Genomic DNA, 13,794 nt, shown 5'->3' on the forward strand with positions numbered 1-13,794 from the left:
ATATACATAAAATTCCCCGACTCTCTCTCTCTCTCTCTCTCTCTCTTTCTGTTACCAACATTCAATTACTTGGGGACCATAAACTTGGGGCGTAAAATTTTGCTACGGTCAGCGATATTGTCGAAACTGGGCCAGGCCAGGCCAGGCTCCATCTACCAGCCAAAAACGTGCACAGGTTCTTCACTCAACTGGGCTGGGCCTAGACCAGGCCCAATTTTGAGGCCTAATTTTTTGAGGCCCAATTTTGAGGCCCATACCGTTAATTGAGGTAGAGGTTCGTATATCCCCCAAGAAATTCGTCATTTGTAGACCCTTCTTACCGTCTCCCAACTCCTTTTTTATACTCACACTTTCCGTATAAATCGCCAAATTTCCTCCCGCCATGGAAAGCCCCCCTCCTCCCAGCTTCACTCTTCTCTTCAATCTTTTTTTCTCTTGATTTTTTTTTTCTTTTCTTTTCTTTTCCCCCATACAGACCTAAACATTCCCCAGAATCCCCAATCCACAATTCCAAAATGATCCTCCGCCTCTGTTACAGAACCCGTCGCTACTGCCACTACCTCTTCCCTCATCACCGTCGTCGCCATAATCATGGCCCTTCATTTTCCTCTTCCGCTTCCGGAAACCCCAACGAACCCCTCAACAATCTCCAAAATTCCAATCAAGTCACACAGCCACTGCCAATCCTCCACCGCCGCTTAAACCCTCTCTCTCCTCTCCCCAACGCCTCAACTCTCCCTCGCACCGCCACCATCGCCCTCTCCGCCACATTTGCCTCCGCCCTGATCGCCTCGTACGTCGTCGTCGCCACCGACTCCGACGACAAGCCGTCCAACCCTCTCTACGACAGCCTCCGACACGCCGTCCTCAAATCCACCGAGTCCTTCAGAAGACTTCTCCATCACGCCAAACAGACGGGCGTCGCCGCCTCCGTCCTCTGGCACTCTCTCAGCTCCGTCTTGTCCTCTGCCAACCACGAGGTCCGCTCTGGCTTCGAGCTTCGTGTTGCAGCTCTCCTTGCGGACATCGCCGCTGCCAATGCCAGCCGCAGGGCCGCCATTGTTGGGGCTGGAGGTGGCGCCGTTGTTGATTGGCTGCTCGAGTCGGTGGCGGTCCCGAGAGATGGGTGTGGGACCCAGGCCGAGTCGGCCAGGGCTCTCGCCTTCTTGATCGCCGATCCTAATGTGTCCCCAGCCGTGCTCGGCAGGCCTGGCGCTGTTCCTAATCTCTTGAGGTTCATTTTCTCGTGCCAGCCTCAGCCGTCTAAAAAGGTGAGCTTTCTCGGTTCGTCTCTGGAATTTCATTTGCAAGTTATGGACAATCAATTAACTGAATATTGGAGAGTTGAATTATTGGGATTAGGGAAAATTCGCACTGAACCTATAAAGCGTTGATTTTTGCGTTTGCGTTTTTGCCGTTGAGTTTGTTTTCAAGGTGATAAAGACAATTCGTATGCTTTAGATAGAAACTTGCTCTGAGGCAATTTCCAATGAATATGGCTTTTTTTTTTTTTCCTTCCTTTTACCATCATTCAAGCTTCACAACTGAACCTATAAGGCTTTGATTTTAGCATTTGCGTTTTTTCCATTGAGTTTGTTTTCATGGTGATAAAGACAATTCGTATGCTTTAGATATAAATATGCTCTGAGGCAATTTCCAATGAGTATGGCTATGATTTTTATTTATTTTTCTTTTAACATCATTCAAGCTTCACAACTGAGTTTGTTGATGCATTTGGTCTTGTTTTACCATTAACCAATGGAATTTCTATGGGAGCAGCGTTCAAGACATAGTTCACTCGATGTTTCTGAAAATTTGAAAGGCAGGAGCATGCTTGTAGCTGCCATTATGGATATCGTCACATCCAACTGTGATAGTATAGAAAAGGTGTCTTTTAAGCCATCCCTGTCAGGGAATGCTGAAACACGGGATATAGCAGCTGCCATTGAAGTTATTGAAGACGGTGGCATGTGTTTGGATGAGTCACATGAAAATGAAGATGATGAAGACGGTGACAGTGGAATAAAAGGGATTGGTATTAAGGTTCTTGGGGGTACATCAGTTTTAGGCCTATCAAGAACACATCCCGTTGTGAAGCTGGGGAGTTCTGATACTAGTGATTTGGGATTAACAAGGCTTACTACACAAAGTCTTCTCCTGCAAAATAAGCATGACAGTTCACTAGCACAAAGCAATTTGTCTTCTGCTGTTGTTCCTGGGCTCTGGGATGATTTGAATTGTCAACATGTTGCTGTTCCTTTTGCTGCATGGGCATTGGCTAACTGGGCGATGGCATCAGATGTGAATAGATCACGCATACAGGAATTGGATGCAGATGGGCAAGCTGTCATGACTGCTTTAATGGCGCCTGAGAGATCAGTAAAATGGCATGGGAGTTTGGTGGCTCGCTTGCTATTAGAGGATCAGAATCTACCTTTGAGTGATTCTGTTTCTGATTGGAGTTCCAGTCTTCTTTCTACTGCATCTCAGGCAACTAAAAATGAAGACATTCCTTTGGCTCGGGTGGCTTTGTCAGCATTCTTGGTTTCTGTTGAGAAAAGCCCGGGAGCACAAAAGATAGTTATGGAAAAGGGTCTTCATCCATTGAGAGACACTGCTAAGCGAACTATGAAGCATAATCATGTGCAAGAAACATTAGCAAAAGCATTGGAATTGCTTTGTACTGGGGACTTGAATTTACCTCTTGAAGAGGGTCAAAGGTGGTCTGCTGTATTGCTACCTTGGGTTTTTGGAAAATCGTCCTCTGACACTATACGTTTGTCAGCTATAAGAATCCTTTCTCGCATTCTCGAAGACTATGGACCATATTCTGTACCGATTTCTCAAGGATGGTTAGCTATTCTGCTTACAGAAATTATGGCTTCCAAAAAGGCATCATCAACTAAAGGAACCACTCAGCCTAGTTCTGTCAAAGTGAAGGTCAGGATACTTTTTTCCCTTTCCCATTATTCTTTTGTACCTTTTAGAATGTTGTATCCAATTTTTCTTTATCCTTACACCATTCCAAGTCTAATATCTTCCTTCTAGTTGCGTTTAGAATGTGCAGTTGACATTAATTTCTTTTCCACAATTCACGAGGCTAAGTAACTTTTGCAGACTCAAATTGATCAGGCGAACATGCTTTCCGCTTCGCAGAGTACTAACCAGTTAGTGGCAGCTGTTGTTAATCTAGCAGGAAATGCGCTTGGAACAACCACCAATTCTGTTGATACATTTCCACTGGCAGATCTTCTTTCCATGGAACCTTTTTCTGGGACATTTAAAACTCTAAAGAAAGATAGTGTGCCTAAGGTTAATGTGGCAGATTCTGCAAAGGCAACCCTGAAGGGAATCAAAGCACTGACTGAAGTTTGTGCTGATGATTCTTTATGTCAGGAGAAAATAACAGATTTTGGGGTTTTATGTTTGTTGAGACGGTTTTTGTTACGTGATGATTATGAGAAACTTGCTGCCATAGAAGTGTATGATGCTTCTAAGACGCTTGAGGCACAAGAGCGACCCTCAAATGTTCCTGGAGAATCATCTATTTCAGAAAGTAATGATCCATCTAGTGTCCGGGTTCCACCTACAGCTCACATCCGCAGGCATGCAGCTAGGCTGTTAACTATCCTCTCTCAACTTCCGAAAGTCCAGAAAATCATCATAGCAGATGAAACTTGGTGTAAATGGCTTGAGGATTGTGCTAACGGTGAGATCTCAGGTTGCAGTGATCTCAAAACACAAAGTTATGCTAGAGCAACACTTATAAATTTATTTTGTGGTCGCCAAATTAATAGAGATTCTGCAAATGATGACATTCCTGATGCCGGTATTGCAAATGGAAACAAAAATTGTCCCCGGTATGATGACATGATATTTTTAATTAATCCTGAACTACCCCATTGGACTTGTCCTGAAAATAACGATCAACACACTGTTCAAATGGATGCATCCTCTTCGGATGAAGCTAGTTCTCTTGACAGTGAGGATAGGTCTGTCCCCAGATTTTCAAATGATGTTAACATATCCAGTTCTGTGGATGCATCTCACAGTGGTGCAGGCACAAGGGAGCCTCCTCTTCTGGATGTTGTTTTTGTCCATGGCCTCCGTGGAGGGCCATATAAGACTTGGCGCATCTCCGAGGATAAGTCATCCACTAAATCTGGCTTAGTAGAGAAGATTGATCAGGAAGCAGGAAAGCTTGGAACATTCTGGCCAGGTGAATGGCTTTCAGCTGACTTCCCTCAAGCTCGTATGTTTAGCCTTAAGTACAAGGTTTGTTCTGGTGATAGTTGTATAAAATGTTTTGTTTTCTAAGAATTTAAAATGACTGGTTGCCTCCCCATACACTTCATCCTATCCCTTGGAAGGTCCAATGGTTTTTGTTTCTTTTGTAGGCTGGTCCCCTCATTGGCATCTAACTCTTAGTTTGAATGTTTTATGCAGACAAATCTAACACAATGGTCTGGCGCTAGCCTGCCTCTTCAGGTCAGTGCTTTTGGCTGACAATTGAGGATTTCTATAAGGTGTTAATGGCATTCTGTTCATTCCTAGGAGTTAAGGAGTTTATTCATTTGTATGGTTTTATGCTACAAGTTAATTTTGGGCAATCATATATGGATGGGTCAACAATAGTAATCAACTGGTGTAGATGTTATTCGGCTTTTGCAATTTCCCATTATCATGTTTTGTTTTTAAATTGTGCAGGAAGTTAGCTCGATGCTGTTAGAGAAGCTTGTTTCTGCAGGTATTGGGAATCGCCCTGTTGTTTTCGTGACTCACAGGTCTGTAAAGTGTTGCTTGTGCGTGCATGAACCTGTCGCTGCTTGTGTGTCAATTTTGGTTTTCTCATACATTGGTCATCATATTTTTTCAGTTTTGTATGTGGTTTAGATGATACTCGTCTTTTCATGAATCTGTTGCATCTTCTTTTCAGTTTTGGGTTCTAGCCTTTGACTGATTTAAGGATGTCTGAGATAAAGTTTTTCGCTATCCCCAAAAAAATGAAAACTAAAAGAAGCAGGTGCTGCTGGAAATATTTTAATTTTAAATAAGCTTTCCGGCAAACACCAAATGCAGTTATGCATGCTACAGAGTCTTACAATCCAAGGATATAATCTTTTACAATTGTCTTCCATTTCTCCCCTTCAAAGTTTATTGCCGTAAATAACACAATATTATTCTTTATTTTGGCATGCTCTACTATGTGCTTGGTCTTGCTTTCAGATAGGCGTCGGCAGTTCATCCTTCAAGATGTTCTCCAATTTATTCTATTATTTGTTTGCCATACTATGTGACCCTTTTATGTAATGGGGCTGGGATTAGTTATTTTATGGTAGCCATTCGCAAGGGGTTGGGAATTTGAACTGGCATTTATTCTCTAGCTATGAGTTTCATGAGTAGATTATACAAGGTGGTCAAAAGTTGAGCAGGTGTCGGGTTTTGATTTTTTATTTTTTATTTTTTGTTAAAAAGGGTATGGAGGAAACATGACTTGAAGTTTGTTTATAGTTCACAGCATCTTTTTTATTACTAAGTTTTTAGAGAATTTATTTTATAGGGAGTTATATTTTAATGCAATAATGTACCAGCTTTCTCTTCTTTGCAGCATGGGAGGTCTGGTTGTTAAGCAGATGCTGCACAAAGCAAAATCAGATAATCTCGATAACCTTGTGAAAAACACCAAAGGAGTTGTAAGTGACACTATATAATTAAATATTTCACTTACTCTGCAGTTCTTTTCTTGCTTATTAACTATCATTTTTATATAATAACTCTGGTGTTTTATGCTGGTTTCAGGTTTTCTATAGCTGCCCACATTTTGGAAGCAAACTTGCAGACATGCCTTGGAGGATGGGACTGGTGTTTCGTCCAGCACCAACTGTTAGTACATGATCTTTACAACCAAGAAGTTTTAACCAAATCGTTGGTTCTCAATATTTACAACCTGCAATTCTTATCGTATTAATGTTAATTGCTTGTTGATGTTTCTCAGATAGGAGAGCTAAGAAGTGGGTCTCCAAGATTAGTAGAGCTTAATGACTATATCCGCCTCCTTCACAAGAAGGGGCTGCTTGATGTCCTCAGTTTCTGTGAGGTAGTCCAAAGTAATGTAGCTGTGCTTTGTGTCAATGTGTGTCTTTGTGAGCTTGATAATTAGGCAGTAACTCTTTTTGCAGACCAAGGTAACTCCAATTGTTGAAGGTTATGGAGGATGGGCCTTCCGAATGGAAATTGTACCAATTGAATCAGCATATCCCGGATTCGGTGAACTCGTTGTAAGTATGATTGTGGACAACTATAAATCACTTCAAAAAAGATGAGATCATTTTCCGAAAAATTATGTATAATGAGCTAAAGCATTGAAATGAGACATGAATGAGATTAGTTTAGGTGTATAGACTAACTTTCTTCCAACAGTAACTGTTCCATATTCTACATGTCTGTTTCATTTTTGTCGTTAATTTTGTAATTTTGGAACAGGTATTAGACTCAACGGATCATATAAACTCTTGCAAACCACTCAGCCGCACTGATCCCTCGTATACAGAGATACTAGGGTTCTTGTGGAAGCTGAAAGCCAAATACAAGAGACAATAGTGTAAAGAAAGCATGCCTCAGAAATTGTGTTCAAGAATCATCCAAATTCCGAAACCAGACCTCACCGGTGTTTTTTTGTATCGAATGTGGGTCTGGTCAGGTGTCGCCACACCGAGTCGCACCTGGGTAGAAACAGAACTAAAAGCATATTTTTGACATGTGAGAGTTAGCCAGGCATTCTGTATATCAGAAACCATTCTAACCCGCTTTGATCAATTAGCGGAGTTGTTTATGTACACTAGAATTGTCAATTGTCATCCAACAGAAGCAGATAGGGCGGATTCTTTTGTACATTATCATCCAGAATCTCCACCTTCACAAGTTGTCAATCTTTAACCATTATTCTTGGTGTACTCATTTTACATTGTTAATATACTTTGTAGAGTAGCTAGCTTCATGACAAAGATGTTGTATCATCATGTATGTACTCTCAAATTGTTATACTAGTGAACAATTTTTATTGTAAATTACCCTAAATTACTATAAGTTATGGAAAGAAGGATGAATAGCTCAAACAGTGAAAAAAAAAAGTAGTTGGTACTCAAAAGGCAATATATTTTATAAAAACAAGTCAGATAAAAAAAAATTTCAAAGAAAGTAGAGTCCTTCGGGATAATTTGGTGGATCATATATATTTAAGCACCAAACATTTAAAAAAGAAAGAAATGTTTTAACTGTGGTTTGCAAGAGTTTAGTACATTAGGTACGTGTACAATATGTGTATTGTATGTTTGCATCTTAAAATGTGTATTTTAATGAGTTTTTAAGACGTGTACAAAAAACAAAAATATTATTAAAAAATATATACGTACGTGTATAATACAAGTATTAAACAGAAAAATGCTAAATTTTTTATACGAGTAATAACTCTAAAAAAATAGAAAATTAAAAAGGGATAATAGAGACAAGGGTAATGATTAATGGTAATGGATAATGCTCTAAACTACTCTTATGGAGGGGGGAGAGGGGGGGGGAAGAGGCCCTAGTATAGCCGGGGGCTATACTCTTTATAAATTATATTTAAACAGTATAGCCGCGCGGCTATACTATTTATTCAAAATAATTAAATTAAATAAAAAAGGTGAGTCTGTGTCTGTGACACTACAAAACGAACTCTGCATTCTGCAACGCAATGTGTGCAACGATGTCGTTAATGGTGAAATCGGTCTCAGCATCAATGGCTTACGCCGTCTTTTCACCGCTTCATTCGTTGAAGCCCTCAACAATTTCAACGAGAAACGGTCGTCGAGCCCTGCCGCTCTGTTGCTCTGGCTCGAGCACCCCCGCCCCCATGTCTACGCCTCCGCCGCCAATTTCGACGGCTAGCACCGGTACGGCTCCGCCGGTGGTAAGGAGGAGGATGAGGTACAGGAAGCAGTACCCGGGAGAAAGCAAAGGCATCACTGAGGAGATGAGGTTCGTCGCCATGAGGCTCCGTAACATCAACGGCAAGAAATTGAACGACAACGACACTCAGTCTGAGGAAGACGACGACGATGACGGTGATAATGACGATAATGCCCCCGAAGAGAACAATAGTTCAGAATCAGATGTTGATGGTGATGGGGGTGAGGCGGAGACTTGGCGGCCCAGTATGGAAGGGTTCCTCAAGTACTTGGTGGACAGCAAGCTCGTCTTTGACACCGTCGAGCGCATTGTGGATGACTCAAACGACGTTGCTTGTCAGTCTCTTTCTTTTGTGTGTATTTGATTGATTTCATCTTCATAAAGTTATCGTCTTTTTAAAAGGGAATTGTGTGTTTTTCAATTGTAGATGCCTATTTCAGGAAGACTGGATTGGAAAGGTCAGAGGGTCTTTCTGAAGATCTTGAGTGGTTTAGACAACAGGGTATGGTGATTCCAGAACCCAGTGGCCCAGGAGTTTCTTATGCCAAGTATTTGGAGGAGCTTGCAGACAATTCTGCTCCATTGTTCCTCTGCCATTTCTACAATATCTACTTTTCACATATAGCTGGTGGTCAGGTCATTGCAAGACAGGTAGGTACTTTTTGAGTTTTTAGTATTTTAACTCTTGCCCATATGCTTCAAAGTCTTCAACTTTATATTAATTGTTCTGAAGTCTGAGGTGGTGTTGCTCAAGTCACTGTCTAGTTTGAGCCCATTTCCTTAAACCATGGAACTTGTATGTGGAAAAGATTGAAGTTTTTTGTGGGTTTTTGCTATGACCAAATGAACTGACTAATAGATATTTTTATTTGGATGCTGGAATTGGTGATTTTAGGTATCTGAGAAGCTCCTGGAAGGAAGGGAGTTGGGATTTTACACATGGGAAGGGGATGTTCAAGAGTTACTGAAAGGTGTTCGTGAGAAGCTCAACAAGCTTGGAGTGGTAAATTTCTGAGATGCCATTTGTTCTCACTGTGCTTGAGTTCTTAATTGGGTTACTTCTTCTTAAACTTTTGGAAATTTTTGTTTTGTGATTAAAGCACTGGACTCGAGATGACAAAAACAAATGCTTAAGAGAAACATCGAAGTCATTCCGGTATTTGGGGCAGATAGTTCGTTTGATCATCTTAGAGCTCAAGTAATCTCAAATCAACAGCTCAGGAGGTCGGTTATTGGTAAGGCTGAATTTCATTTTTTGTTTTTGTTTTTGTTTTTTTTTCCCTTCCTTTTTTGAGTTCCTCTCTGAATTAAGAGCTCTGGTCTGAACATTGGTTGCTAAATTTTGCCATACATTTTCTGGTGCCTTCGTTTCAGAGCGTACATCATCACCGAGGGCGGTTTTCTGCTCTGAGTACCAGGAAGCATGGTTCTATTGTGGTGGGCTCGTTTTTGTATAGAAGGTGAGGTGGTTTGTTCACCAGAATTAAGACAGCCGGCTTGTAGTTCATGAACAACATCGCATCAGTGCATCACTAATATAGAGACAACGCTTCTTGTTGTGAACTTGTCTTCAGAAGAAGGGCTGCACTGAGCCCAAGAAGCAGATTCTTTTTATGGTTTCAGATTTTGAATTCCTTGTAATGTCTTAGTGTAGGGATGATCTTTGGAAAAGTTGAGCCATAATGATTTGCATTCTGCATTTACAAGCAAGAATATTGATGAACAACTCAATGAATTGATTTTTTATTTATTTTATTGATCTGTGTCGTCTCAATGGATTTACATATTGGTTTCTTGGCCATGACCTGACATAAGTCACCAAACCCGAGCCAGCTGCATTACTATACTCTTTCTTTATAATTTTTGTTCCCTTTTTTCAGTTTTGTTTAATTCTTTAGACAAATTATCTACTGTTATCAGATTTATAAAATAAAAGAACTAAAAAAAAACCCTCTACTGTTGACTATGAGACTATGAGCACGTGCTTAGATCAATTTAGAATCTAGGTAAAGTGGGAAAGAAACAATTAAGTCAAACAAGGTAATTTATATGTGAGAAGGAATTGAATTGTGGAGGAGTTGAATTGAGGAGAGTTAGAATTTGAATTTTTATTGAAGTTGTTTATTAAATTATATGGAATTGGTGTATGAGTGGTACTGATTCCTTATAAATTGTTTACTAAATTCTTATTAATTAGAATTGAAATTAGTTTAATTACTAAAATGTCCTTGTTGTTGCGTTAAAGTATATGATAAATTTGGAATTTTAAAAATTGTGTGAGGATATAATGGATAAAAAAAATAGATTCATGATGAGTTAGTTCTTCAAGAATTAGAATAACACCTCTCATCTAAGAGTCCAATTTCTTCAAAATCGGGAATTGAATTCCTGATTTTGTATGAGTCCATTTGCATTTTCATTTCTCCATGTGAAGTAAACACAGGAGTAATCCGTAATTGAAATCCAACTCTTTATTTTAATTCCAATTACGAATCAGTAAATATATCATAAATTAATCGATAAGTTGTAGTCTGTAGAGCCCAAGAACGTATCCCAGATCAGCTTATCAACAAATAAATCCTTGTTGGTTTGATCTTCTTAGCCTCCTCAACAACAATAATATTATAGTTCATTAGCTAGAATAAGTAGAATTATCATATTCTATTTGCATTAATTGTTCTTGTGTATTAATAAGTAGCATGCACAATCTCTCACACTAGGGTTCAAAATTTCATGAGCCGCACATGGTATCTAAATTATTTTTTCTACTAAATCCACGAGAAACAATGCAACTGTGGGACAGATTTCAACCCCTCAAAAACATGTCAACCGACAACCATGAATCATGCTCCCATCAAACTATTCAAACCCGTCCTGCTTGGTGGTCTAACTTTTAAGTGTTACATTACTATATACAACTATTTGGAAGTGGTCAAAAATTCGAATCTCATTTTTCTAATTTAAAAATTAAGATATGAAGTTATGTGTGTGCCAAGCATGCAAAATCGTTTTCCCATTTTTATAGAATAAATTGATTAGTCCAATTCATCACAATTAGTAAACACTTTAACGAGAACGAGAAAACGAAAAAAAGAGATGAATCTAAATAAAGCAACTAGAATAAGAGAAATATTCTCTAATGAAAATACTTTCCAACTCTCGTTTAAGTAAGCAAAGCCAACAAGGAACCAAGTTACTACAACTGTATTTTCTTTCCTTAATTGAGCTACAACTCAACACCAACTGGTATTGAAACTCACATACAGAAAAATAATATAAAAGTACCATTAAAACTTGAAGCTAAGAGAAGGAAGGGAAAGAGCGTGCTGTGTTGTAAATGTTGTCGTTTTTCACGAGGAGAAGCTTAAAAACAGGACATAACGTAACAGGCACACCTTTCTTTTCTGTTCTTCTCTTCTTCCCACCACCTTACTCTCTCCCAAATTCAAACTCCACTTCTGAAGTTGTGAGAGAGACGTAGACAGAGACAGAGAGAGACAGAGTGTGTGTGTGTGGGACGAAGACGACGAAGCCTACTCAATGCCGATTTATCTTTCTTCTCTTCACAGAATGGATGAAGAAGAAATCTGTTTCTTCAACAAGGTCCGTAGGGTTATATTGGTCACTCTGTATATATATGTGTGTGCGTGTGTGTGTAGCTAGCTCCCTCTCTGTCACTTTATCATCCAAATATATATATTTTTTTTGGAATTTTATTTTGATTTAATTAGTGCAAATATTATACACTCTCATTGGTATAAATCACACTTGTCTGTAACATTATGCGTGAATGTTCCAATCTGATCTTTTCAAGCTCCGACCACTTCTTTTGCCTTCTTTTTCTCAAAATATACCAACAGAAATTAGTAGGAAAAAAAACCACCAAAATCCCATTTAAGCCGTTATTTCTTCTTTTCTTTTCCCTTCTTTGATGGGGGAGCTTAGATGGAAGCCACCACAGTATGCTCTGCTATCACTGTTACTGTTAATTTCTTTCGTCAACTAATTAACTTCACACTTATCATTTGTCATGCATTTTTTTTTTCTTTCTTAATTACAGGATACAGTTGTCATCAAAGCTCCCAAGAAATCTCCACTGATACTGAGGATGGTAGTTCTACTTTTTGCAATGGTTTGTGGAGTTTACATTTGCTTAGTTTGTTTGAAGCAAATAAACACTCACACCAAGACCAAATTCTTGAACATCATAGCCATTAATCACCAAAACCAAATTAATCAATCTTGTCAAGTTCCTGATCTTGAGAAATCCGAAATCGGCTATGTTCATTACCCAAAACCTCAAACATTCAAAAGGTAATTTGTGTTTGAAGTTATGTGCATGGTGATGGTTTCAACTAATTAATTACAAAATTGCCAAAAAAGATGGTTTTTTTTAAATTGATGCTGTAATTACAGGAAGGAATGTGCCTGCAATCCAGTACGGTACTTTGCCATATTGTCAATGCAGAGATCTGGGAGTGGATGGTTTGAAACGTTGTTGAATAGTCACATTAATGTAAGTTCAAATGGGGAAATATTTTCGGTCCGGGATAGGAGGCTTAATGTATCTTCAATCTTGAAGAACATGGATAAAGTTTATAATCTGGACTGGTTTAGTAGTGCTTCCAAGAATGAGTGTAATGCTGCTGTGGGATTCAAATGGATGCTTAATCAGGTTAGTTGATTTTAATTGATAATGCTTTGGACAACCACTGTAGCAAGTAGGTGGAGGTGAATTGTTGATGGATTGTAGGATCAACTAACTTTCATCAACAGCTAACAACCACTCACGCATGTATGTTTCTAGATATGATATAGGAGCTTAAAATTATATGTATATATCTTGGTGTAGGGTTTGATGGAGAATCATGAAGAGATATTGAAGTACTTCAAGAAAAAAGGAGTGTCTGCAATATTCCTCTTCAGAAGGAACTTGCTCCGCAGAATGATTTCTGTACTTGCAAATTCCTATGATAAAGATGCTAAGCCACTCAATGGGACGCACAAGTCTCATGTCCATTCTCCATTGGAGGTTTCAACACTCTCTCTCTCTCTCTCTCTCTCTCTCTCTCTCTCTCTCTCATATCATCCCGAGTCCTAACAAATAAATTAAATTAAATTGCAGGCTGAAATACTAGCAAAATACAAACCCAAGATAAATGCGACATTACTAATTCGAGATCTTGCTCAAGATGAAGAGGCAGCTGCCAAAGCTGTAGAATACTTCAACGCCACTCGCCATATTGTTGTTTACTACGAGGACGTTCTCAACAACCGCACTGTAAGTTACCCTTTTGTTTATTATGTGTTACATATAAAATAAATACGCTTTAATCATTGATAATACAAATGTTTTATTTTTTGCAGAAACTTAATGAGGTTCAAGACTTCCTTAGGTTGCCCCACAGAGAGCTCAAGAGCCGTCAGGTTAAGATCCATACGACGCCGTTATCAAACCAAGTTGAGAACTGGGAAACTGTTGAGAAAACACTCAAAGGCACATCGTACGAGACTTTCCTCCATGCAGACTATCAACTGCATTCTTCACCACAATCTGCACTAATTCATTTCACTTGAGAAGAGATTGTCAGCAGAGTTTATGTACATAACCCACTTCATTTCACAATTCTCCAAACTTTCCCATCTCAAAAATTTTGTTTATTGAATTCTTTTTTCTTTGTATATTTGTCAGCAGAATTTTTTTGTAAATTCATTATATTAAAGTAAATTTATATTAATTGATTGGATTGTGTAAATTCAATTGCTTTGCCCTCCTTGGTCTCTCCAGTACAATTGGAGAAAATTTGAATTTTCTTTTTTCTTCTAATCTGAGAGAATCTGAAACTC

The 13,794-nt window shown here is 39.1% G+C and overlaps 3 protein-coding genes across 8 annotated transcripts; all 3 read left to right on the forward strand.

The window, feature by feature from the left end:
• Window positions 196-7,067, forward strand: LOC18793525. 6 transcript variants are annotated; one of them, XM_007225383.2, is made up of 10 exons: window positions 213-1,271; window positions 1,780-2,940; window positions 3,118-4,275; window positions 4,447-4,488; window positions 4,708-4,784; window positions 5,609-5,693; window positions 5,800-5,883; window positions 5,996-6,097; window positions 6,180-6,278; window positions 6,484-7,067. In XM_007225383.2, exons 1-10 carry the CDS (start codon window positions 516-518, stop codon window positions 6,598-6,600), a joined length of 3,681 nt encoding a protein of 1,226 aa, XP_007225445.1. In that variant the 5' UTR covers window positions 213-515; the 3' UTR covers window positions 6,601-7,067. The 6 variants fall into 6 exon arrangements, 4 of the variants coding, with proteins under 4 accessions (XP_020411096.1, XP_020411097.1, XP_020411095.1 ...); XM_020555506.1 differs by lacking the exons at window positions 5,996-6,097; window positions 6,180-6,278; window positions 6,484-7,067 and having other exon boundaries at window positions 199-1,271; window positions 4,708-4,747; XR_002269834.1 differs by lacking the exons at window positions 5,800-5,883; window positions 5,996-6,097; window positions 6,180-6,278; window positions 6,484-7,067 and having other exon boundaries at window positions 196-1,271; window positions 3,118-4,219; window positions 4,708-4,747; window positions 5,609-5,661.
• Window positions 7,684-9,702, forward strand: LOC18791836 (probable inactive heme oxygenase 2, chloroplastic). Its single transcript, XM_007222472.2, has 5 exons — window positions 7,684-8,282; window positions 8,375-8,598; window positions 8,843-8,950; window positions 9,048-9,182; window positions 9,322-9,702. The coding sequence occupies exons 1-4, from the start codon at window positions 7,733-7,735 to the stop codon at window positions 9,147-9,149; spliced, it is 984 nt and encodes a 327-aa protein (XP_007222534.2). The 5' UTR covers window positions 7,684-7,732; the 3' UTR covers window positions 9,150-9,182; window positions 9,322-9,702.
• LOC18789025 lies at window positions 11,379-13,681 on the forward strand. Its single transcript, XM_007224633.2, has 6 exons — window positions 11,379-11,550; window positions 12,008-12,261; window positions 12,364-12,622; window positions 12,800-12,979; window positions 13,073-13,228; window positions 13,315-13,681. Exons 1-6 carry the CDS (start codon window positions 11,488-11,490, stop codon window positions 13,522-13,524), a joined length of 1,122 nt encoding a protein of 373 aa, XP_007224695.1. The 5' UTR covers window positions 11,379-11,487; the 3' UTR covers window positions 13,525-13,681.

This window comes from Prunus persica, chromosome G1 (assembly GCF_000346465.2).
Source record: "Prunus persica cultivar Lovell chromosome G1, Prunus_persica_NCBIv2, whole genome shotgun sequence".
In the NCBI taxonomy this organism is placed as follows: Eukaryota; Viridiplantae; Streptophyta; class Magnoliopsida; order Rosales; family Rosaceae; genus Prunus; species Prunus persica.

Coding starts and splice junctions, on each gene's coding strand:
- LOC18793525 (XM_007225383.2), top strand. CDS start 516: ATGATCCTCCGCCTCTGTTACAGAACCCGTCGCTACTGCCACTACCTC. Junction 4,785..5,608: donor GTTGTTTTCGTGACTCACAG/GTCTGTAAAGTG, acceptor TCTTCTTTGCAG/CATGGGAGGTCTGGTTGTTA. Junction 6,279..6,483: donor CCGGATTCGGTGAACTCGTT/GTAAGTATGATT, acceptor ATTTTGGAACAG/GTATTAGACTCAACGGATCA.
- LOC18791836 (XM_007222472.2), top strand. CDS start 7,733: ATGTGTGCAACGATGTCGTTAATGGTGAAATCGGTCTCAGCATCAATG. Junction 8,599..8,842: donor GTCAGGTCATTGCAAGACAG/GTAGGTACTTTT, acceptor TGGTGATTTTAG/GTATCTGAGAAGCTCCTGGA. Junction 8,951..9,047: donor AGCTCAACAAGCTTGGAGTG/GTAAATTTCTGA, acceptor TTGTGATTAAAG/CACTGGACTCGAGATGACAA.
- LOC18789025 (XM_007224633.2), top strand. CDS start 11,488: ATGCCGATTTATCTTTCTTCTCTTCACAGAATGGATGAAGAAGAAATC. Junction 11,551..12,007: donor AAATCTGTTTCTTCAACAAG/GTCCGTAGGGTT, acceptor TCTTAATTACAG/GATACAGTTGTCATCAAAGC. Junction 12,262..12,363: donor AAACCTCAAACATTCAAAAG/GTAATTTGTGTT, acceptor CTGTAATTACAG/GAAGGAATGTGCCTGCAATC.